The sequence below is a fragment of the Rhineura floridana genome, chromosome 6 (assembly GCF_030035675.1).
Source record: "Rhineura floridana isolate rRhiFlo1 chromosome 6, rRhiFlo1.hap2, whole genome shotgun sequence".
In the NCBI taxonomy this organism is placed as follows: domain Eukaryota; kingdom Metazoa; phylum Chordata; class Lepidosauria; order Squamata; family Rhineuridae; genus Rhineura; species Rhineura floridana.
This window is the reverse complement of record NC_084485.1, coordinates 23,816,275-23,841,335: the sequence shown is the minus strand read 5'-3', so window position 1 is coordinate 23,841,335 and position 25,061 is coordinate 23,816,275. Positions and strand designations below refer to the sequence as shown.

The 25,061-nt window shown below is 45.5% G+C and overlaps 1 protein-coding gene across 1 annotated transcript; it reads left to right on the top strand.

The window, feature by feature from the left end:
* The first annotated feature begins 526 nt into the window (after window positions 1–526).
* MC3R (melanocortin 3 receptor) lies at window positions 527–1,516 on the top strand. Its single transcript, XM_061630168.1, has one exon. It carries the CDS (start codon window positions 527–529, stop codon window positions 1,514–1,516), a length of 990 nt encoding a protein of 329 aa, XP_061486152.1.
* Window positions 1,517–25,061: the final 23,545 nt, after the last annotated feature.

Genomic DNA, 25,061 nt, shown 5'->3' with positions numbered 1-25,061 from the left:
AGCTTGCGAATTGCAGCTGTCAGTCAAAGAGGTACTTGCTCTCCAGTGGTCATTGTGAGGCACAGAAGATTAAGTAGGAGTGTTTTCCCCCCATTCATGAATGTATAAAATCCAATGCTCTTTTACTGTTTCTGCCCTCCTTCTCACAGATGAATCAGGAAGAAATGCTGCGAAGTGCTTTTTCAACCTCCAATCCAACAGCAGTCCCAGGACATGGGAGCAGATCACAAAGGGGCTTGCTTTAAATTCAACAGGTGAATTATTTAAAAAGGCTGTTGTTTCTACAGTTTCAGCCTCCTTTCAGAAATATCTGTAACATTTGCTGCTTCGTCTGAATTCACGGGAGGAGGGGAGGAAACTTGTCAGCATTGGCTTCAGAAATCTAAACTGAATAAAGGAGATGTTTCCCCAACCAAGACTCGCTTGATCTCATCCAATAAAGAACACTGAGACAATTCTGACTGACTTTCTCTTTTAATGATGCTATTTCCATAACTGCTTGCAAACCTGAATATCAACTCCAGCCATGAACACGACTGTACGCTGGGCTCTAACATTTCAGTCTGTGTTAGTTAATGCCACTGAAGAGGTCAACGATTCAGTCCTTTTCAGCAGCGGGAGCGACAATGGATTCTGTGAACAAGTCTTCATTAAAGCCGAAGTGTTCCTGACACTGGGGATCATCAGCCTTCTGGAGAATGTCCTTGTCATCCTTGCAGTGATCAAGAATGGGAACCTACATTCACCCATGTACTTTTTCCTTTGTAGCCTGGCCGCAGCAGACATACTGGTGAGTATGTCCAACGCCCTGGAAACCATCATGATCGCCATCCTGAGCAATGGGTATTTAGTCATCGACGACCACTTCATCCAGCATATGGACAATGTCTTTGACTCAATGATTTGTATCTCTTTGATTGCCTCCATATGCAACCTTTTGGTCATAGCTATTGACAGGTACATTACAATTTTCTATGCGCTCCGTTACCACAGCATCATGACGGTGAAGAAAGCTCTGGCTCTCATCGGGGTCATCTGGACTGCTTGCATCTTTTGTGGCATCATGTTCATTGTCTATGAGAGCAAAACTGTCATTGTCTGCCTCATCACCATGTTCTTTACCATGCTTTTCCTCATGGCCTCACTTTATGTTCACATGTTCTTGTTTGCACGCCTGCATGTCAAGCGCATCGCAGCCCTCCCAGTGGACGGTGTCCCCCACCAGCGTACCTGTATGAAAGGGGCTGTCACAATCACTATTCTCCTTGGGGTCTTCATTGCCTGCTGGGCACCATTTTTCCTTCATCTCATTCTGATCATTTCATGCCCAACCAACCCACACTGTGTTTGCTACGCCTCACATTTCAACACATACCTGGTTCTTATTATGTGCAACTCGGTCATTGACCCCCTTATTTATGCTTTCCGGAGCCTGGAGATGAGAAAGACATTCAAGGAATTAGTTTGCTGCTGTTATGGCATGAGCTCAGGACAGTGCATGCTCTTAACCCTCTAATAATCTATGAAGATATAAGAAAGTCACCATTGAGACAAAAATCCTAAAACAGTGACTCATATAGCTAAGAGTGAGCGAAGGAAGGCTTAAGGGCTGGGAGGGAAAAGGGGAGAGCAGTGATTCCCCCCCCCCCACTACTTCCCAGTAACAATTCTGATGCAAAAGAGTACATTTGTGCAGTATACTTCTACTTTTGTAGCGATAACACAAACAAAATCACACTGGTTTGGGAGGAAGGGAGGAGAACCCCTCAGTTACCGTTCTGCTTTTCACAGATGTACACAGCAAAATTTCAGCAGCTATACCTACCTTTTCATGTTGCGACACTACAGGTGCTCGGAAAGTTGCACCTGCTAAAAATTAGAGCTATTAAAGCTCTAGCACTGATTGAAAGTTGGGCCATCCTGGGTGAAAATGTTTCACTGAAAAAGACTAAGACTTCAATCCTACTCGCAGTTACCTGTGAATAAGCCCCTGTGAACACAGTGGGACTTCATTTAAAAAGAGAGAGAGATGTACAGAGTTGGACCAGATGGCTGCAACCTCATGGACACTTTCTCAGTTGTGAAAGTAAACCTGTTTAGGATTGCACTCTAAATAACAAAATTCTTTTTACTCTTCACTCGCAAACCACAACTACTACATTTTTTTAAAAAATGTGTGTCATCAGCATTGTTTTAAAGGCATTATCTTGAGCAGGTTGTACAATGACGGCACCTTTTTTTCCCCAGAGAGATGCAAAGCTAGCAAGTAGCAGAATAGCTTTTGAAGAGTCTTTATTTACTCATCCGTGTGTTCTCAGAATGAACACAATAAAAATGCAGTCAGGTCAGGGCCGGTTCTAGGCATGCGGGGGCCCTTGGGCATCAGCTTGCCCTGGCCCCCCGGTGGGTGGGTGGGTGTGCATGCACATAAACGCACATGCGCGGTCCCCCCTCTTGCCCTCCCATGGCCCCCCTACCTGTCTAGTCTTTACCATTGCCCTTAATGAAGATGGCGGCTGCGGTTTCCCTAAGGGGAATGAAGCCTCCGCCGCCATCTTTGTTGATGGCACACATGCGTGCTACACGCGCACATCTCTGCCATCAACTAAGATGGCAGCAGCAGCTTCAGTACCTTAGGGAAACTGCAGCCGCCATCTTCATTAAGGGCAATGCTAAAAAGCTGGCTGACAGGTAAGTGGGGGGCGTGGAGGGGGTGTGGATCACGGAAGGGGAGTGGAGGGCCCGTTAGGGGCCCCTCAGGGGCTCCTGTAGCTCTGGGGCCCACGGGCCAGTGCCCAACCTGGCCGCCCAGAACTGGCCCTGAGTCAGGTGGCAACTTTCACTACCCACACACCTTCCAGTTCCTTTAATGAATATGGGAAAATGCCAGATCACAAGTGTGTTTCCTAACAGTGTATCCTATTGTTGTGCTTTCAGAGAGGGAGAATAAGCCTTTCTTGTCTAGCTTCTTGAGTGATGTGTCTCCTAAGCTTTTCATGACAACAGACTTGTTCACAAAGTGAACACTTGCTGATTTGTATAGCTCAACTGTTTTATTGTATACATGTTGTTGTACACCTCCTAGATATTTTATGGGATGGTGGTATATAAATACTTTTATAAATAAATTAATTATTCCGTACACAGACCTTACACTCATTGAACATTACATGTGAATAACTGGATGAGTGTCCAGCTCAGCTATTTGCGTACACAGAAGGCTTGCTCACACGTTACACTGAATACAGTGACAAGCTGTCTGTACACATGTAAAAATATTCATGTGACAGAGTGCACACCTGTTGATTTATTCAGCTCAGCTGTTGTGTACACAGACTGTGCACTCAAACACAATGTGTGAACGCCCATACTTACACAAATTGTACTCTTGTTAAATATAATATAGTTTTCTTTTTAAGGATATGAGTAGCGAGCCTCAGTGAAGGGTCGAAAATACTATCACTTCAGCTGTTTGTTCTGTGAAACAAAATGAAGAAGCAAATCTGCACAGACATTAACTTCACCTGAACTACCAAATACCTTCGCCCTCGCCCACAACTCTGTCAGCTAAAGCATGCAATCAGTTTAAAAAGTCATTATTTTATCTCTTCTGGTCATTTTATTCTATATTCCCTGTCTTGATATAAAAAGAATTGTAATGTTTAAGGCAATGCAGTTTTGGGAAGTTAACTGCACAAAGTTGCTTCTAGAGAGGTTTGATGCAGAGCTGATTGTATAATCTCCCCCTCCCCGCCCGCCCCCCCAAAAAAACCATACGGGAAGAATATCTGTTTTTAAATTAGAAGAGATCCTTCATGGAGCTATTCCACTTGATTCACCTCTAAGAATGGAACTGACTTTGAAATCAATCCAGAAACTGGTTAGTTAGGGTTGCAAGATTGTTACCTGGGACTGGGCCAGTTTGATCAGTTATACCAGTGCTTTGTCATCTGCACTGGTTTTCAGGCCCAAGTGAATGTGCAGGTTTGATCTTTAAAGCTCTAAATGGCTTGGGACTCGCTTACCTAAAAGACTGCTTCCTATTATGTGTACCAACCTGGAGCCTGGCATCATCCTCAGGCTCTTCTGCAGGTTCCACTGCCAAGTAAGGTGTAGCAGCTTGCTACTGGGGAGAGGGTCTTTTTGGTGATGGCACCACAGCTGTGGAATTTTCTCCCCAGAGAGGCTCACCTGGTACCTACTTTGTTTTTGTTGTTTCAACACCAGGTGAAGTATCATTAATTTTCCCAGGCCTTTTCTACTCAGTAAGAACAATCCAAAAGCAGGGGGAGGGAGAACTGAAGATAAACTACCTAATATAGAATCCTGCTAGGGTCGTCCCTGCAGGGCAGAAGGTAGGCGACATGTTTTCCTCCACTAATTTTTGTTTTTAATTATGCTTTCCAATGAACGAAACTGGAAGTAAAAAAATTAATACACCAACTTCGGGTATGATGTATTTTCTGCCCAATTCGGAAGAATATCCATCTATCCATCTAGGGATCTTTTATGTTTATATAACTTATATTGAAAAAAATCTTCTGCAAATCAGATAAAAATAGGGCTCACCATTTTGATGATGTGCTGCAACAAAAATTCCTTCCAAATGTCCAAACTGAAAAATTTAGTGTATATATATATATACCGCCCTTCCTCCCACTAGGAACCCAGGGTGGCAAACAAAAGCACTAAAAACACTTTAAAACATCATAAAACTTTGAAATGAAATAGACTGCCTTCAAGTCGATTCTGACTTATGGCGACCCTATAAATAGGGTTTTCATGGTAAGCGGTATTCAGAGAGGGTTTACCACTGCCTCCCTCTGAGGCTGAAAGGTTGTGACTGCCTCAAGGTCACCCAGTGAGCTCCATGGCTGTGTGGGGATTCAAATCCTGGTCTCCCTGGTCGTAGTCCAACACTCTAACCACTACACCTTTAAAACATCATAAAAACAGATATAAAAACCATAAATATTTAATATAAAATATATTAAAACAAGATATCTCTAACCACATTTTTAAAAGCTTTAAAATGTTTTTGTAAAAAGGTTTAAAAACATATTAAAAAGCAATTCCAACACAGGCGCAGACTTGGATAAGAAGATGGCTTAAAATATACTTTTTAAATAGGACAAAACTCACCACCATTTTCAAACAAATTAGGGCACAATCCAACTGCTATTTACACTGGGCTGAGGGGAGTTGGATATGACTGGGTCCTGGCTCAGCCAGGCTACACCAGAAGAAGCCCCCCATCCCAGCTCCGCTGTGGCAGAGCTGAGACTCAGATGGCTCAGCCAGGGATCCACCAGGGAAACCCAGCCCAGTGTAAGGGGAGCCGGGGAAGCTGGTGAAACTCATGAAAAAGGGGCATTCATTCCATGGGTGTGTCAGAGGAGGAGCCGGGGGACGAACTTATACAATATATAGGTCCCATTCAGCTCCCTCCTGCGGCCCGCCATCGCAGCAGCCGGTGTGCCAGGAAAAGGGGTGGCGGAAGGAAAAATGTATTTTCTTTCTTTCCACCGTGCCCTCCTGGCGCAGCCAGCATCCTTCCCTCCAAGAGGCCTCCAAGCAACAGCTCAATGTGGTGGTCCCTTCCGCCAGCTCTGACTCTGCTGGCTTCTCTCCCACTGGCCTCCCACCAGTCAGATTGCTTTGCCCCTCACTCAAAGGATTCTTCTTTCAGATAGTAACTACCAGCATTATGCATGCTGAAGCATACCAGTGCATGCTGAAGTCAACAACATACCTGCCAAATAGGAGCAGGAGTCTTGCCCATCTACAGTTAGCACCTGGAGAGCAGACTGAGCAGGCATATAGCTGACATCATATTCCGCTTTATGGTGAGAGGCATTCTGTTTCATTTTAAAATTAAAGAACAGCATGCACCTAAACAGTTCTGCTAGTGCAAGGAGTTTTAGCTGCACAATTCCCCTGTTCTTTCTTCTCCCCGTGCACACCCTGTTCACTCCCAAAATCTATTCCAGGGGTTCCTCCAATCCTCCTCCAGAACAGTTTTATGGGGAGCGTGGGGAGGTGAGAGGAGGGGGAAAGTTCCATTGTGCAACTAAAACTCCTTGCATTAGCACAACTGTTTAGTTGGATGCCTCCCATAGTAATTATTTCTAAATGTGCATCTAAATATATTTGTGGGGGTGATGTATACATGGCCAACTGAGGTGGACCAGCTGTCTTTCAAAGACGTTTTTCATAACTGGGCTTCTCATGGTGGGAACTCCAGGGTTCCCTGGAACACAGTCTGAAAACCATGGGTCTAGTGATCAGCATTAATATATTATGAGCTATATTCAATGTTAGTTCTATTCAGAGTAGACTCATTGAAATGAAGGGGCATGACTAACTGAAGTCTATTAATTTCAGTGGGTCTACTTCAAGTAATACTAGTTAGATACAACGCTATTTATTTTAATTTAGTTTACAGATTTATACACCGCTTTGCAGCCAGAAGCTATCAAAGCGGTGTAAAAATAGGATAAAATGTGATGCAATCCAAATGACACAAATTCTAAAATATATTCCATGAATCAGCTGAGACACGCTTCAGGGAAAACCTTCTTAAACAAAAACATTTTCAAATAGCTGCCTAAATGTTAAAATGCTAGACATGCTATCCAGAACTTTTTGTGTGTTGGTATTCACCAAAACAGAATGCCGTCACCTCTGTTTCCCCTTCCACTGGCAGCCATTTTGTCTTGGCACCCATGACACTTTTATCAGGGTATGAATACCAGCATCTCATATTTTATCAGAAAAGCACTGTGCCTGCCTAATTTTAGCTGATAATTGATTCCAGAGGACTGGAACTGCAGCACTAAAAGCCTGGTTTCTAGTACAAACTAAGCACACCTCTAGAGCATATGGTACTCTCCGCAGTGCCTTCTTATTTATTTAACAAAATTCGTATACCACTTAATTATCCATAACCTCTGCACAGTTATCTGAGGAGTGCAGTTGCCAGACAGGGATATATGGGGCGAAGCATTGCTACAGATGATGGTAGATTCTTGCATAGAAACAGCCTGGCTGCTCAAAGTTCCACAAACTCTTCAGGGCGTCAATACCTCAAAGTTCTGTTTGGGGAAGAGCTCTAGCTCAGTGCACATGCTTTGCATGCAAAAGGTCCTGGGCTCAATCAGGAGCACCTCCAGGTAGACAGGGAAAGACACCTGTCTGCAACTGGGAGAGCAATGGGCCTTGCTTGACAATCAGCCCTGCATGTCCCCGTTCTCGAGGTTCTTCGCTGTAATCTTTTTAATATCCTGCAGTTCTGCTTGTTGTGATATTATGCCTCAGGATAGTCTCTTGTAAGCTCTTTTGAAACCCAATGTATTTGGGGAGGTTGTCATTTCAACATCATTTTTGTGACATTTATTTAATCTGCGCTCAATGTTCTCTGCAGCTCCTTTGCTGGGAAAAAAGTAATAATCTCTCAAATAAAACTGCTCTGAAATCACCTGCCAAGGGTCCTGTGCTTTATATAAGATATTAATGGATATCAGCTCAATAATTGACAAATCATTCTAACACAGAGGGCAAGAAAAGGTTCCAACAAGGGATAGCTACCTGCTGTTCAATCTTCCTGCAGTGAAGTCAATTACAGTGGCATTAGCTCTTGAGAGATCTTTATCTGGGTTGTGTTTCTTAAAAACGTTTTACCACATTCATTTGGCAACTATTCTTCCTGTTTGAAAATGTTCCTTATAATATGGTATAAAGGTTGCTCGTAACTGAAAGAGCGGTGTAATGACTCTTAAGGCCAAACTACATGTTACATTAAACACGATCATACAATTTCTATATCTGGGGTTTCCTCTTTTAAAAAGCAAATGGTATATGTGTGAGAGACAGGAATAAGCTATTACCAAAGACCTAGAGCTAGCTGATCAGACCAGGCACAGGAGCACACTGCTGTGAATGCCATTGTGGATCACCCAGAAAGAAAATGGACAATGCAGACTAGTTACTCCATATCCCTATCCATGCATACTCACACTCATGCAAGCTTGCCTTGGCCTGGGGAAGCTGCAGCAGAAGAGACAGGAGAAATGGTGGTGCGCTGGGCTGTCTTGATGGTAGCTGTGGGTGCGTCTCTGATTTGCTTCTAGATTTGGGAAGCTTTTATACCCAAGAGCCCATTTGATGTCTCCACTGGGCCTCCTCTCCCGCCAGCCACAGTATGGCACCAATGTGCTAAATAGGTCAATAAGCCCTCATCTCCGCTCTTCAGCACCAAGCCTCACCTCCACACCAATTTCAATGCCTAGGTACCTTCATTGTTATGAATCAGGGCTATAGCTTGGGTCATCCTGTTCTTTTGCCATAGCTCAAGGGGGCCCAAACTGGTACTTTATTGCTATAATTGTTGCAAACATCCTCTTCTTTTATCAACATCATGGCCTTCACGCTCTCGCCATTAGGCCTCCCACAGTCTCTGGCCTTTTACCTAAAAAGAATACATTCACACCCACATACGTACAAACACTCTTTCATTAGGATAAGCTACTAGCAAAGTATCCTGTAAAATGCAGGATAAAGACAGACATTTGCAATTGCCTAGAGACGTGGACATTCATCACAGAAACTGGTGACAATCTATAGGATCAAAGACAGCTGCTATGCACACTACTATTTGTTCTTTTAGCTTAAAAAGCATTATATGAAAGGGGATATGTTGTAATTTATCTGTAGAGCATACTAAAATATAAGAGTAGCAGAGAAGCATGCATGAATGCAATCAATAGTAAAGGCTTTGCCTGATGTCAAGGGGATCATGGGATTACAGCACATGGGGAAGAGGGTTAACTCTTTGCCTCATGCTGCAAACCTGATGAAAATCGCACATATGCAGAAGAACCTATTCATCCAATAAGAGAAACTGTCCCTTACCAAGGCAAATAGAAGCTAGCAGGAACAATTTTTATTGCAATCATGGCATGGGGAGGAAAAGGTTAACCACCCCTTCCTGCCCAGCATGGTCTCAATCCTGATCAAATTCCCCCTCTCCTCAGAACAGCAGCTATTGGGGAGGGGGAGCACTCACATAACCATGTCCATTATATGCGCTCCTGCATTTAATGCATAGGTAGGGAAACTCAGGCCCAAAGACGAAATGTGGTCCTCCAGGACCCTCAGACTGGCCCTTGGGGCTCTGCCCAAGCCATGCCCCTCCCTAAGCCACGCCTCTTGCTTGCCCTGCTCCACTCAAGTGCTGTTCTGTGTTCTTGAACTGTGACAATATCCTCTTGCTTGCTTGAATTGAGAAATCTGTGAATGGAATCTCTGACTGAATGTAGCCTACTGAAAGAGGTAAGGATCACATGTGTTGCTCCGCCCACTTTTGCTTCCACACACCATGGGATTTGCCTCCCCCCAAAAGTTTTCCCATGAGGGAATGCAGCCTTTGGGCTGAAATTTTTTTTCCAGTGGTTGGCAGGCCAGGGCTGCAGCGCTTACCTGACCTCCCATCACCCACATTGTTGCAGTGTACCAGGATGGAGAGGGGGATGGGTGAGACAACACTGAGATCAGCATGGTGCAAACATACTGGAGGTACGGATTTGACACTCCCATTTGCACCATGAAAATTTTGACACCATCTCACCACTCTACCTCCCAGTATGCGGCAGCAATGTGGGTGACAGGAGGTCAGGTGAGCACTGCTGTCCCACCTGGCCAACCCTACTGAGTTTGGTCCATGGGATGGTAATACATGCCTGGCAGCAAAATCTGGGCTAGGAACACCCAGGGCTGCCTCAATTGATTTTGCTGTCTGTGACAAAGCAGTAAATAGCACACACACACACACATCTCCAGGCGCATAGTACCCCTCAGCATGCATAAAATTGGCTTTAAAAGAACATTTTGGTTCAGATCAATAAATGGAGCAATCTCTTGACCAATGAAAACTTCAAATGAATGCAAGAAGGTGTTCTTTCAAATGGGTTTTTTTAAATGCTGAAACTGATTTCTCCAGATCCAAATTCTTGTTCTGTAATAACATAAGAAGAACTCTGCTGTATCAGGCCAAAGGTCCATCTAGTCTAGCATCCTGTTCTCACTGTGGCCAAACAGGTGTCTCTGGGAAGCCCACAAGCTAGACCTGCGTGCAACAACAGACTTCTCACTTGTAATCCACAGCAACTGGTATTCAGAGTCATACCACCTCTGACACTGGAGATGGTACACATGGATATTCTTATCCTGCATAAATTTGACTTAACCCCTTTCAAAAGCCATTTAGGTTGGTAGCCATCACCACATCTTTTGGGAGCGATGTGTGAAGAAGTGCTTTCTTTTGTCCATCCTCACTCTTCCCACATTGGAAGGCCCTGGGTTCTCTAGTATCATGAGAGAGGGAGAAGACAAGCCTCAAGCCTCTGCACGGGGCGCTAATTGTGGAGTGGAGTGCGCCCCAGGCAGTGACGGGAGGGAGGAGTTAGAATCCTCCCATCTATGACCCGGCTCTTACGAGATCACCCACAATCCTGGGCAGTCTCGCGAGAACAGCCAAGGGGTGGAGCCAGACCTGGCCCTTTGAAGGCCCCAGTCTCCTGTGAGCCGGCCTCTTTCTTTGTGTGCTGGCTTTCCAACCCACCCTCCCTTGGTCTTAGGGCATGACTGAGCTGTGTTTAACTGGGTTGCTGGTTGACAGGGCCGGATAGGAATTTTTCCTGTCAACGAATCTGGCCCCATGGTTGAGCAGGTTTTTTCGCCTATCCCTCAGTGGTTCACTGTGCAATTGTTAGGCGTTCACTCACTTCTGTCACAACTTTAGGAGGAAATGGCATTGGGTAGGATCAATCATAAGGGGGACTCCCATAAGGAGTCCAGTGGGGGTCCACGATGGCCATGCCCCTAGCTTGGGAGGGGCACAGCCTCATCCAGCTCACAACCCCTCCCACTGGTGGGTCAGCGGGACCACAGGTGCCTTGGGTTCACAGCCCACCTGGGTCTAAAGCAAGCCAACTCCCAAGGGTAATTCCCAACTGTTTGTTGGTTGATTCAGCATTCCTCCAGCATGGGCTGCCGGAATGAAGCGGATCCTTGCCCTGCTGCCATGCCAACCCCACTTTACTTGCTCTTATCAATAAAGTTGTGGCCTTACTTCACCCATAAACCTGTGTCTGGCTGTGTTATTCCCATTGCTAAAGGGGGCGCAACATGCTCCTACCACACGAAAGCTTCTCTCTATTTCCTTCACACCATGCAAATTTATACACATCTGTACACATACAGGCTTCCCTCTCCTTTTCTCTAAATTAAAAAGCCCTGAATGTTGCAACCTTTCCTCACAGGAGAATTGCTCCACCCCCTTGATCAATTTGGTTGCCCTTTTCTGAACCTGTTCCAGCTTTAGAATATCCTTTTGGAGGTGCAGTGACAAGAACCGTGCACAGTACTCCAAATGTGGTCACACCATAGATATTTATAACAGCATTATGAAAGTGGCAGTTTTATTTTCCATATCCTTAGGTCTATTTTTTTTATGTAAGCCCCATAAGGTAGAGACATATCAAATATGCCCCTTGTACAGAGGGTGCCATATAGATAACAAGTGGGACATGCAACAAAATGTTGCAGCATGGAGCGCTCCTGATCAGGGTTTCAGCTAGTCATGCCCTTTTCCAGGATACTCTATTTCATCCAGGGCTGGCACCAGACTGCAGGGGCCATTGGCAGTGGTGGCAGTGGTGGCAGAAGTGGTGGTTGCAGCACTGCTCCTGCCACAGCAGGCTTAAATAAACCTGGCTGTGTCAGGGATTAGCACGCTATGCACGCATGCCTGCCATCATCCAAGATGGCAGGATCATGCTGACATCCTCATTGCCATCTTGGATGATGGCAAGCACACTGCACAGCCATACATTCACAAATGCACAGCACTGCATGGCCAGCCCGTGCCAGCGGTGGGCAGAGCTTGGAAAAGTTACTTTTTTGAACTACAACTCCCATCAGCCCCAGCCAGCATGGCCACTGGATTGGGGTGATGGGAGTTGTAGTTCAAAAAAGTAACTTTTCCAAGCTCTGGCAGTGGGGTTGTTGTCTGGAAGGCTGCCCTAGAAGCAGGGGCCCCTCCCAGTGCCAGGGGCTGTCGGCCAGTGACCAACTTGGCTACCTGCTGGTGCCGGGCCTGATATCATCGCCTATCCCCATCCCAGTTTTCTATCCTGCCCTCCCCACAAAAAGTCAGTATTCTGTGTCCATTGAGCTTGCTTGCTGTTGTTGTCGTAGTCATCTGCAACATCATAATCATCTGTTAGACTTGTTGTTAGTCACTTGTTAACCAAAGCTCTCCAAGCAACTTACATTGAAAAACAAATAAATTATACAGTTAAAAGAATTGTTACGAGACACCTGAAATCATTTACACACACACAAACATACACCATAACACCTACAGGAAGCTTTGACAGCACACTAAATAGCACAATATAATCACAGTCCATTGAAAGCCTGGGAAAAAGGTGTTTACCTGGCACCAAAAAGATGTCAGATGGGGAGTGCCTTCCACAGATAGGGAGCCACAACTGAAAAAGTGTGTGCGTGGAGCATACACACACACACACACAAACTTCACTTTTTCATGGGATCTGGGTAAAAGGTTGGATCCATTAGAATTAATCTGAACCTTGAAAAGTGCATAGAGTAAAAGAGGACGTGGGAAAGGGTGTCCCTCTTCCAGTTTCCTACTTCAGCTCTATTTACTTTTCAAGGAAGAAAAAAGGCAGTGGTCTCTCAGCAGAGCCGATGAGGTGGCCCTGCTTCCCTCTTTCTCTCTTTCTGCTGCAGCCTGATGGAACGATATTATGGAATGGCCTTACTTTGCAGGCGAGGAGGCATTCAATGCTAGTCCTACTCAGAGTAGATCCATTAAAGTTAATAGGCATGGCTAACTTAGCTTCATTGATTTCAATGGGTCTCCTCTGAGTAGGACTCAGCTGAATGCAATCCAGTGTCACTAAGCTGGGCTCAGAGAGCACTTTGGGCAAGACAAGCCCAGTAATGCATTCCGGATGATCTCCTATCATTTATTTGTTTTGGAGATATATTCCCCATCGTTCAATCAAATGATTTTCAAGCTGTCTTCCAAGCAGCAAGCAATAATACCCAGATCCTCCTCCAGAAAACCCTCTCTCATGTGCACGCACACGCGCACACACACAAACTAGCAGCCCTTAGTGCTGTGGCTGAACGTGGGACCAGAATATCATGCTTCCCTTTGGTTTTTCAGTCCCAGGACAAATAGGAGTTAAGATCTGAGTGTTCTTTCAGGGGGGGAGAGTGGTGGTGTCTGGACAGGACTTTGGGGGCATATCTGAGTGAGCAGGAGAGTCTCCCAAACACAGCAGGGCTGGCTTACCACACTTTGAAACAGGTGAAAGTAAGTATTACAAAATACAAAGCATGAGTGAGGCGTGTCAGGCCAAGGAGCCGAATGTGGCCCTCCAGGCCTTTCCAACTGGCCCTCAGGACTCTCCTCAGGCCTTGCCTCCTCCCCAGGTCACATCCTCTCTCTCCAGAACACACCTCTCACTGGCCTTGGCTCCAGACCCTCCTCCATTTCTTTTGCCTGGCTAGAATGTGTCTTCAGATTGTAATAGTCTGGTTGTGATTAGGGTTGCCAGGTTCTTGGCCTGAGACTGATCTTGTATCTTTAAGAGAAGAGAAAGTTAGCCAAGTGCAGGTGTTCTTGCAACCCTGTAATGGGAAAAACCACAAGGTGGAATTCTCCCTCCCCCCGCCACAACTTTTAAAGATACAGAAGACCTCTTGGTTGCCAGGCCCGGCCTCCCAGAGGTCTTCCGTATCTTTAAAAGTTGTGCAAGGGGAAGGGAGAATTCCACCTTGTGGTTTTTTCCATTACAGGGTTGCAAGAACACCTGCACTTGGCTGACCTTCTCTTCTCCTAAAGATACAGGATCAGTCTCAGGCTATGGACCTTGCAACCCTAGTTTGTGATGGACTGTAATTGTTTGCCTGGGGAGAGAGATGTAAGCATAGAAACCTCTGACTTGTGTGTGGCTGCAAACAAGTTCGCTTCCGCTGCTCCATATTTGGCCCACGGATGGGGCCAAACTGGTTGCCTCCTTGCAGCAAGTGCAACATCCCAGTGGCTGCCTTCTCCTGGGGGAGGCCAGAGTGTGTGGCTCTCCAGGCGCAGGGCAACTCCAGTGTCCCAATATGTTGAATTTGTTTCCTTAAAAACATTAATCAGCCGTCTTGTTTTTTTAAAAGAACATACGCAAGCTCTTGCGAAGTGCAGTGCATGGGCTTGTAGCATCATATGAAATCCCTGACACTAAGTCCTGTAGGAGGCCCAGCATGAAATGTTACTTACTGGGGACTTGTTCTGTCATATAAGGCCTAAATTCTTATGAATTAAATTATAGATTTTAGGGACTAAACCAGTGATTCCCAAACATTTTTTCCCCACAGACCACTTGAAAATTGATTCTTTTGTTGCAGCCATTGTAATGCGCTGTGCTAGTTGTTGCATGACTTTTAATTGTATTTTATTCCTTCTTTTATTTCTTATATTGTATTTAATTGTATTGTTATAAACAAAACGCCCTAGCCCCTTTTTGAGGTCTAGTGGCTTGGGTTCGCTTCAAAATACTCACTCAATAGAGCTCAAGAACGAATGAAACAAAATGGAGTAGGAGTGTATTTATTTCTTAGATCCAGTGCCTGCAAGGGAAGAGGACCATCACCGCCCAGGGAGGGAGAGCCATCTGCCTGCTTTGCTGCTGCTGCTGCTTGGCCAACATCTCTGCTCTCTCCTTCTTGGGCTCCTGCTCTGCACATGGGCACCTTGCAGGACCAGGCCCCAGGTACTCAGCCAGCTGTGCCTGATACTGTTCCACCTGTCCCTTCTCTGGAGGGGATATATAAGCCGGCTGGCTGAGGGGGCTTGGGAGATCCAGTGCCTGCAAGGGAAGAGGACCATCACCGCCCAGGGAGGGAGAGCCATCTGCCTGCTTTGCTGCTGCTGCTTGGCCAACATCTCTGCTCTCTTCTTCTTGGGCTCCTGCTCTGCACATGGGCACCTTGCAGGACCAGGCCCCAGGTACTCAGCCAGCTGTGCCTGATACTGTTCCACCTGTCCCTTCTCTGGAGGGGATATATAAGCCGGCTGGCTGAGGGGGCTTGGGAGATCCAGTGCCTGCAAGGGAAGAGGACCATCACCGCCCCGGGAGGGAGAGCCATCTGCCTGCTTTGCTGCTGCTGCTTGGCCAACATCTCTGCTCTCTCCTTCTTGGGCTCCTGCTCTGCACGTGGGCACCTCGCAGGACCAGGCTCCAGGTACTCAGCCAGCTGTGCCTGATACTGTTCCACCTGTCCCTTCTCTGGAGGGGATATATAAGCCGGCTGGCTGAGGGGGCTTGGAAGATCCAGTGCCTGCAAGGGAAGAGGACCATCACTGCCCAGGGAGGGAGAGCCATCTGCCTGCTTTGCTGCTGCTGCTGCTTGGCCAACATCTCTGCTCTCTCCTTCTTGGGCTCCTGCTCTGCACGTGGGCACCTCGCAGGACCAGGCTCCAGGTACTCAGCCAGCTGTGCCTGATACTGTTCCACCTGTCCCTTCTCTGGAGGGGATATATAAGCCGGCTGGCTGAGGGGGCTTGGGAGATCCAGTGCCTGCAAGGGAAGAGGACCATCACCGCCCAGGGAGGGAGAGCCATCTGCCTGCTTTGCTGCTGCTGCTGCTGCTTGGCCAACATCTCTGCTCTCTCCTTCTTGGGCTCCTGCTCTGCACGTGGCACCTCGCAGGACCAGGCTCCAGGTGGCGCTTTTCCCGGGAAGAAGAACGGTTTGAGAGCTGCGTTGGTGCGCATGGAGCACGGGACTGTGGTTGTTGTGTAGACCTGAATGGAATGAGTGGATGCTTGTATGACTGTATGTTGTGAGTGTGTGTGTATTTTTATTTTATTTTATTTTTATTTTATTTTATTATGTGCCTGGGCGGGAGGATAGGGTATTGGGAGGGGGGACCAGAGGGGGCCCCTGTTAGCGTAGTGACGGGTAATGGGAGGTATGGCGTTGTGAGGAGGACATGCCGGTTGAGGGGAACTCGGCACAGACAATTGGTGGCTGTACCGTGTTCCGGTCCTCCCCACATCCACAGGATTGCTGGTAGTTCTATCAGCCAACTCTCGGATCTCCAGTTGCTGCTTCTTAATGCCAGATCGGTAAATAATAAAGCTTCCCTCATCCATGATTTAATTGTGGATGAGGCGGCCGATCTGGCGTTTATTACTGAGACATGGGTGAGCGATCTGGGAGGCATTAATCTCTCCCAGCTGTGCCCACCTGGGTACTCGGTTCAGCATCTGGGTAGATCCGGGGAGGGGGAATCGCTGTGGTCTATAGAAGTTCCATCCCTCTCATTAGGCTCCCTATCCAGGTAGCTAATGGTCTGGAGTGTCTCCATATTACGTTGGGCCAGCGAGACAGACTGGGAATACTGTTGGTGTACCGTCCACCCTGCTGCCCAACAGCCTCCCTAACTGAGCTGACGGAGGTGGTCTCGGGCTTGGTGTTGCGATCCCCCAAATTTATGGTATTGGGGGATCTCAACATTCATGCCGAGACCGCTTTGTCTGGGGCGGCTCAGGACTTCATGGCCTCCATGACAGCCATGGGGCTGTCTCAATTTGTTACTGGCCCTACGCATATTTCGGGGCACACTCTAGACTTAATTTTTGCTACTGGAGCAGGGGATGGTGATCTGGGAGTGAGGGATTTTACATCTATTCCTCTGTCATGGACAGATCATCGCCTATTGAGGTGTAGGCTCACAATGTTTTCTCCCCTCTGCAAGGGTGGAGGACCTATTAAGATGGTCCGCCCCCGGAGACTAATGAATCCTGAAGGTTTTCAGAAGGCTCTGGGGAGTTTTCCGGCTGATAAAACTGACGCTCCTGTCGAAACCCTGGTCAATCTGTGGAATACGGAAATGACCCGGGCAGTTGACACGATCGCCCCGGTGCGCCCTCTCCTCTGCAGAGCTCAATTGGCTCCGTGGTTTACCCCGGAGCTAAGAGTGATGAAGCAAGAAAGGAGACGGATTGAGTGCAAATGGAGACGAACTCCCGACGGCTGTGGTCTTGCACTTGTGAAGATCTCTACCAAGCTCTATGTGAAGGCGGTGAGGGCAGCGAAGAAGCAGTACTTTGCTGCCTCCATTCAGTCATCTTCTAACCGCCCAGCGGAACTTTATAAGGTTGTTCGGGGACTTTTACACTCTGGTCCTCAGAATGCAATAATACCATCAATAGCCCGCTGTAATGAGTTTGCGAGACACTTCCAAGATAAGATCGCAAACATCCGCCGGGACCTTGACTCCAATATTGTAGCAGTTGAGCCTAATGAGGTGTCCAGAGCACAGTCCTGTCCTGTTTTATTGGATGAATTTCAGTTGGTTCAGCTCAAGGACGTGGACAAGGTGCTTGGACAGGTGCGGGCGACCACTTCTGCTCTGGATCCTTGCCCCTCATGGCTAATAAAAGCTAGCAGGAACGGAACAGCCGGATGGGCCAAGGAGGTGATCAATGCCTCTTTACGAGAGGGAGTGGTCCCACCCTGCCTGAAACAGGCGGTGGTGAGACCGCTCCTAAAGAAAACCACCTTGGACCCTGAAAATCTTGACAACTATAGACCGGTAGCAAATGTTCCGTTCCTGGGCAAGGTTTTAGAGCGTGTGGTCGCTCACCAGCTCCAGGCTCTCTTGGATGAAACTGATTATCTGGATCCATGTCAATCGGGCTTTCGGCCAGGGTTTGGTACAGAAACAGCCTTGGTCGCCCTGTATGATGACCTCTGTCGGGAGAAAGACAGAGGGAGTGTAACTCTGTTGGTTCTCCTTGATCTCTCAGCGGCTTTTGATACCATCGACCATGGTATCCTTCTGGGACGTCTTGTGGACTTAGGAGTTGGAGGCACTGCTTGGCGGTGGCTGTGCTCCTACCTCAAGAATCATCTCCAGAAGCTGGTGCTTGGGGAGCATTACTCGAGTCCCTGGATACTCCAATATGGGGTCCCACAGGGTTCAGTTCTGTCCCCCATGCTCTTTGATATCTATATGAAGCCGCTGGGCGAGGTCATTAGGAGATTTGGAGTGCGTTTCCAGCAATATGCTGATGATACGCAGCTCTACTTCTCCTTTTCATCTTCTTCAGGTGAGGCTGTTAATGTACTAAACCACTGCCTGGCCGCGATAATGGACTGGATGAGAGCTAATAAACTGAGACTCAATCCTGACAAGACTGAGATGCTGTTGGTGGGGGGGCTCTCTGCCCAGATGGTTGATGTCCGACCTGCCCTAGATGGGGTTACACTCCCCCTAAAGGAGCAGGTCCATAGTTTGGGGGTCTTATTAGATCCGCTCCTGTCACTGGAGGCTCAAGTAGCCTCGGTGGCACGGAATGCGTTCTACCAGCTTTGGCTGGTAGTCTAACTACGACCCTATCTGGATAGGGAGAACCTTGCCACAGTTATCCATGCTCTGGTAACCTCTAGATTGGACTACTGTAATGCACTCTACGTAGGGTTACCTCTGAAGACGGTTCGGAAACTTCAGCTGGTGCAGAATGCTGCGGCCAGAGTTCTTACTGGGACAAAAAAAATTGATCATATAACACCTGTCCTGGCCCAGCTGCACTGGCTACCAATATGTTTCCAGGCCAGATTCAAAGTGTTGGTTCTTACCTATAAAGCCCTTAACGGCATCGGACCGCAATACCTGGCGGAACGCCTCTCCCGCTATGTACCTACCCGGTCGCTGCGCTCGACGTCGAAGGCCCTTCTCCGTGTCCCAACGCATAGGGAGGCACGGAGAACGATAACTAGAGCTAGGGCCTTCTCAGTGGTGGCCCCCGAACTATGGAACGCCCTCCCTGATGAGATACGCCTGGCGCCTTCTTTGCTATCTTTTCGGCGCCAGGTAAAGACCTACCTCTTCACCCAGGCATTTTAAAAATTTTAAAATTTGAATTTAAAATTGAAAATTTTTAATTATGTTTTATTGTGTTTTTGTATTTTAACCTGTTTTATTATGCTGTACACCGCCCTGGGAGCTTATTGCTATAGGGCGGTCTAAAAATGTAATAAAATAAATAAATAAAATAAATTTCTTAACACGTGCACATGGAGAAATAGCAAGCTAGTTCTGGCAAACTATGCCTTGCTGGCCTTTTTATCCTTTGTTTTACTAATTATGCATGCATCATTATGATCATAATTACATCACTTTAATCCCTGCCCATCTTCTTCTGGTAACGTCCCCTCGCTTCCATATCCATATATGGAACTTGTTTTTCACACTATTCCACCTTGAATGTTGCAACAATATTTGATACTTTTCTACAATACAGCTGGACATTGCAACTAAAGCCTGAGACCTTATTTTTGCAAACGCAGCTTTAAACAAACAATGAAAATGCAAGTTAGCAAATTAGCATTTCTTCTAACACACACACAAGTAAATTAACTGTCAGCATTTTAGCACACAAGCAAGTCATACTGTGCTACAATTTCAAACAGGCCCAACACTTTTTACTTTAAGCAAACAAATAAGCAAAATACATTTGTTTAATTCAAACAAAGTCCATTGTCACAGTATGACACTTTGAATTCTATTTTATTGTATTACAGTTTGCATTCCCTAGAATTCAGATTGTCATACAATAAAATACAATATAAGAAATAAAAGAAGTAATAAAAATACAATTTAAAATCAATATGAATATTTAATGTGGACATTCCACAGACCATCTGGATGAAGCTTGTGAACCACTAGTGGCACGGACCATGGACAGTTCAGTCCATCTAAAATCTAAAATCAACAAGGCTAAAACTTGCCTAAATCCCTATTGTTCAGGGATGGTGATATCAGAGCCACAAGCCAAATCAATCTCTTTGCAGAAATAATTTGATCAAATGAGCCAAAGAAAGGTATGGTCAGGCTGGCAGTGCATGACTTGCTAGGCTATAAGAGGAAAGATCCATTAATATTCATCACACTTGTGCTGGATATTGCTTCAGGTTAGAATTCTGCATGAATGTCCACGCCTATTGAAATGAAAGTTACATTTTGTGCTCTACGAGATGCATCCCTGTCATTACTTGGAATTCGATCATTTAGGGCTCTAAGGAAAGGACATTTCCTATCATGCTGCTCCCCTACAATTGCATTCCCTTTTTCATGCCAGCAAGCAGTCTTCTTGTTGTAAATGTTTCTGGCATCACAGCAATAACAAGGAGACGCAAAGAGGCCTGAACATCAGTGGCATTGTGGAGAGGAAATGTAGAGGAGCATAACTCTGAGACTGTTGTTTTCCAAAGCTAAAAGAAGGAAGGGCCATCAGTTATCTGGTGCTCTGGTAGATGTAGATGACATCATCTACCAGGTAACTGATGGACCTTCCATGCTCTAGCAAATGAATGAGGCAATAATGAGGCTCTCTAGTTTACATCTAAGCAAAAGTCAAAGAACGAGGGAAATAATCAGGCAGAATCAGGATATTTCTTTCCTTTGACTGGTTCCTACTTCATACAAGCATTTAAAGGGTATCACTTTTTTGCAGGATTACTTGCATTTCTAATTAAAAGCTAACGTTTGCACTTCAGCTGGCTGAAGATCTTTTGTTAAAGCTCAGCGTGTTTTACAAGTTGCACCACTGCAATCAGAAATAAGTCCCTCTGAGTTCAATGGAGCTTATCCCCAGGAAACATTGCACAGGATTGCAGTCAGGCTATCCTAAAAAATTGTGTATTATGGCCATGGCTTTGGACTCTCCTTGGGGGGCATGACTATGGGGACTGTCATGATGAGTTTCTGCACATCCAAATTTACCACTGCACCACTGTTGTACATGTACATTCCTTGTAAGGAAGTTAGTTGCCAGTTCAAGCTCTACCCCTTTGTGCTACACTGAATGGAGGGTGCCTGGATTTCAAAGAGCCAGATTGGCGATGGTGTTTTCCATGTAGTTTGCCCATGTAAAAAATTAAGTAGTCAGTGTAAGGGGGATGCCAAGGGGAGAAGGCTTTGAACCTTTGCTCCCTGTGCAGTCCCAGCTGGAACTGCCACACATACACACACAGAGAGACAAATATCTGATACAACAAAGGTCACGTCTAGTTTGGCTCTATGACTGGCTCTTCAGGAATGGTAAAGGTAAAGGGCTGCAGTAGGACACAACACATGCATGAAAGGCTCTTTGGGTCTCAGTCAAAGATTCCACCTGAATTGATGCATTGTTCCACCAAAGGCCACCCCCACACAACAGCAGACTTCTGTGCATAGATCCCATTGATTGACTGGGTCCCAGTAGGGTTGGGGAAGAAATACGGTTCGCATTCCTCCTGCCGGCAGGAAGGGCGGGATATAAATCAAATACTAGATAAATAAATAAAGGCAAGCTTACCTAATTTGCATTTTCTGAAACAGTACGCAAACCAAGACCACAGACAGCTTTGAAATTTGCAGCGCAGTTCTCCAACCAATTGATGTGTACAAACATGCATATGCTAGGGTAAAGTGTGCAGGTAAATGCATATATTAAAGAAAACATAAAAATGCTTTGAATTACGGAACGTTGCTTTGAAAAAACATATACATTAGGCAAAATTGCATACAAAATGTGGGGAAAAAATTAAAGTGTGTTTTAAATTGTTTTTAAAAGATGTGTTTTAAATTTGTATATTTGTTTTTAATGTTTTTAGTTACTGTAAACCGCCCAGAGAGCTTCGGCTATGGGGCGGTATACAAATGCAATAAATAAATAAATAAAATTGGGAGAAACTGTCCCTAAATGTTGATGAAATTTCATAAGGACTTTTTTTTAAAAAAAAATTGCAAATGCATGTAGAAATGTGGAGGACACAACTTAAAATTGGATAAATGAGAAACTGAGAGAAACCAAAATTGTCAAATTTGCCCATCCCGAATTCCAAGCAACAAAAGATATGTGGGGGAGGAGAAGCCATTCATCCAGCACCTTTGTGCATTTATTTTTTACAGCATTATCCCACCTTTCTTCCACAGAACTCAAGGTAGCATTAGGGACCTGTCAATTTCTGTACTCTTGATTTCTAATTTGTCCAGTCTTAAATTCAGATCTCCTCATTTCTGTAGCAAGTTGTGATTTTTTTAAAAAAAAATCCTCATGAAATTTCTTCACCATTTTAGTGTGAATTTCTCCTAATAAATACATTTTTGTATGTTCTCATACCATAGTGGATTTTTGTATGTTATTTTCACAAATAGATTCTTTTTTATACACACTTTCACCAAATATATGCATTTCTGGAAACAATGGTTGGTTGGCGAACTGCACCGCAAAATATGGATAGGTCTGAATTTCAAAAGAAGGTTGTTTCGGTTCTCATATTGTTTTGGAAAGTGCAAATTTGATTGATTTGGCTTTAGATGCAAACTGAATTTAATTTCTCCCCCATCCTTAGGTAGCATACACAGTTCTTCCTCCGTCTCCCCTTTTCATCCATACAACAACCTTGTAGGGTAGGTGAGGCTGAGAGAGAGACTAGCCCAACGTTTCTCAGTGATCCTCTTGGCTGAGTGAGAATCTGATCCTGCACAAGTTCAAAATCTCCAAAGTACAAATCTGACACTCTAACCCAGCCTTTCCCAACCAGTGTGCCTCCAGATGTTGTTGGACCACAACTCCCATCTTTCCTGACCATTGGCAATGCTGGCAGAAGCTGATGGGAGTTGTGGTCCAACAACATCTAGAGGCACACTGAAGGCTGCTCTAACCACTACACCACACTGGTTCTATATACTGCACTGTGTAGCAAGATATTCTGGATCAGGTTGCTGTATCATGACAACCACCACTTTTTGAGATGTGTGACTTATGTAAAATGGGCCCACTTTATGGATGGTTCACATATTAATGAGAACCTACAGAATATGCACTTCCTGAAACAATATGCAAACTGAAACACCGCTGTCCTTCAAAATTTGCACTTTCCTCATTTTTGTGTGTGTGATGCACTTCTCCACTTTTAAGGAAAAAAGTGCCCCAAAATGCATATATATATTAGGGCAAAATGTGCATTAAAGTTAATGAAAATAAAAAATAAAAATAAAAGGCAACATACAAAATTGCTTGATGAAATGTGCATATTAGGGCAGTGTTGCATACAGCAATATGCATATTAGGAGAAAGCCACATTAAAATGTTGATGAATTTTCAGGAAGGCTTTCTTTTTTAAAAAATGTGCAAACTGATGTAGAAATATGGCAAATTTAAGATTTAGATTAAGATTACGAATAGAGAAAAACTGACATTGACCAGTTTGTTCAGCCCTAGCAGAGCTATACGGCCTCTTTCCACAGCTCCTTAATGATGCTGCCTTCTAAAATTTCCTCCCAAAGCAGCTTCTTCTGCCATACCTTCCATGAATCATTACAGCCTTCACCTTTTTTCACATCATAGTGCCTATATCCACGCATCTCCCTTGCCAAAGCCTGCTGAATAGATCAAGCATTAACCAACTGCTTCCCCACCATCAGCTTTCAAAGGCAAGGAATATTTGGAAAGGGAGAAAATGAGTGGTGAACCTGTCCCAAAGCTCTCCACTGTGGTGGGTTTAGTTGAAAAGCACAGGGGATGAAACACAAAGTACAGCTAGAATCAGGAGTGCATTAGAATTCAGAGCCATTTTAAAGCACTTCCCTCCCTGCAGTTCATCGCTGACAACTGTAATTTGCCTGCACATTTTTGAGACTATCCTATGCAAACAGTCCTTACTTTGAATGTAGGAGATTGGTTATTGTCTCTGGCAGAGGAACAGAGCAGCACCTTTGCATCCTTCAGTCAGCAGCTCCTCATTTTTAGTACTTAGCTTTCAAACAGAATAGCATCCATTCAACTAAAGAATCTGATGGAAGGGAGCCATTCACTGGTACAAGGATAAATAAATGAAAGGATATAAAGGGATAAAATAAAACAAAATGACATTTTGGTTCATCCGAAGAAGCACAAAGTCTATGTGATAAGGAGTGGCATTCAGGGCTCAAACCCACCATGGCCATATAATGCAAAGCAAAGTTTAATGCCCAGTATATGCGGCGTACTGGTTAGAGTGTTGACATGGGAGACCAGGGTCTGAATCCCCACACAGCCATGAAGCTTGCTGGGTGACCTTGGGCCAGTCACTGCCTCTCAGCCTCAGAGGAAGGCAATGGTAAACCCCCTCTGAATACCGCTTACCATGAAAACCCTATTCATAGGGTTGCCATATGTCAGAATCAACTTGAAGGCAGTCCATTTTCCATTTTTCATATGTGTATCATAGTGGTTAAGGTGTTGGACTATGACCAGGGAGACCAGGGTTCGAATCCCCACACAGCCATGAAGCTCACTGAGTTACCTTGGGCCAGTCACTGCCTCTCAGCCTCAGAGGAAGGCAATGGTAAACCCCCTCTAAATACTGCTTACCATGAAAACCCTATTCATAGGGTCGCCTATAAGTCAGAATCATAAGAACATAAGAACATAAGAAGAGCCTGCTGGATCAGGCCAGTGGCCCATCTAGTCCAGCATCCTGCTCTCACAGTGGCCAACCAGGTGCCTGGGGGAAACCTGTGGTCCTGTGAATTGAAGCGTTGCCCAGTGTCCAGACTAACTCAGGAACAGTTCCGTTCGGTAGGAAAGATAGGCTCAGATAGTTGAAATATGAAGAGTCTTTACTAAACCAAAAGACATTTCACTACAACAGTTTCCAGCTCCAACAGACTTCTCCACAACAGTGTTCTCCTGCAACCCCCACACCGTACTTTCGGTTTGAACTGAACTAAATACAGCTTGGTGCCCTTGTGAGCCACAGCTGCATTCCTTGGCCTTGGCACATCTCAGTTACTGGCTTAACCCCATAAGTACGTGTTCCAAACTGTCTTTGTGGAAACTAACACAGAATCATGCTCTTGGGTGTTCAACAAAACCCACAAGCAGGACCCAAGTGCAAGAACACTCTGCCCTCCTGAGGCTTCCAGCAACTGGTTTTCAG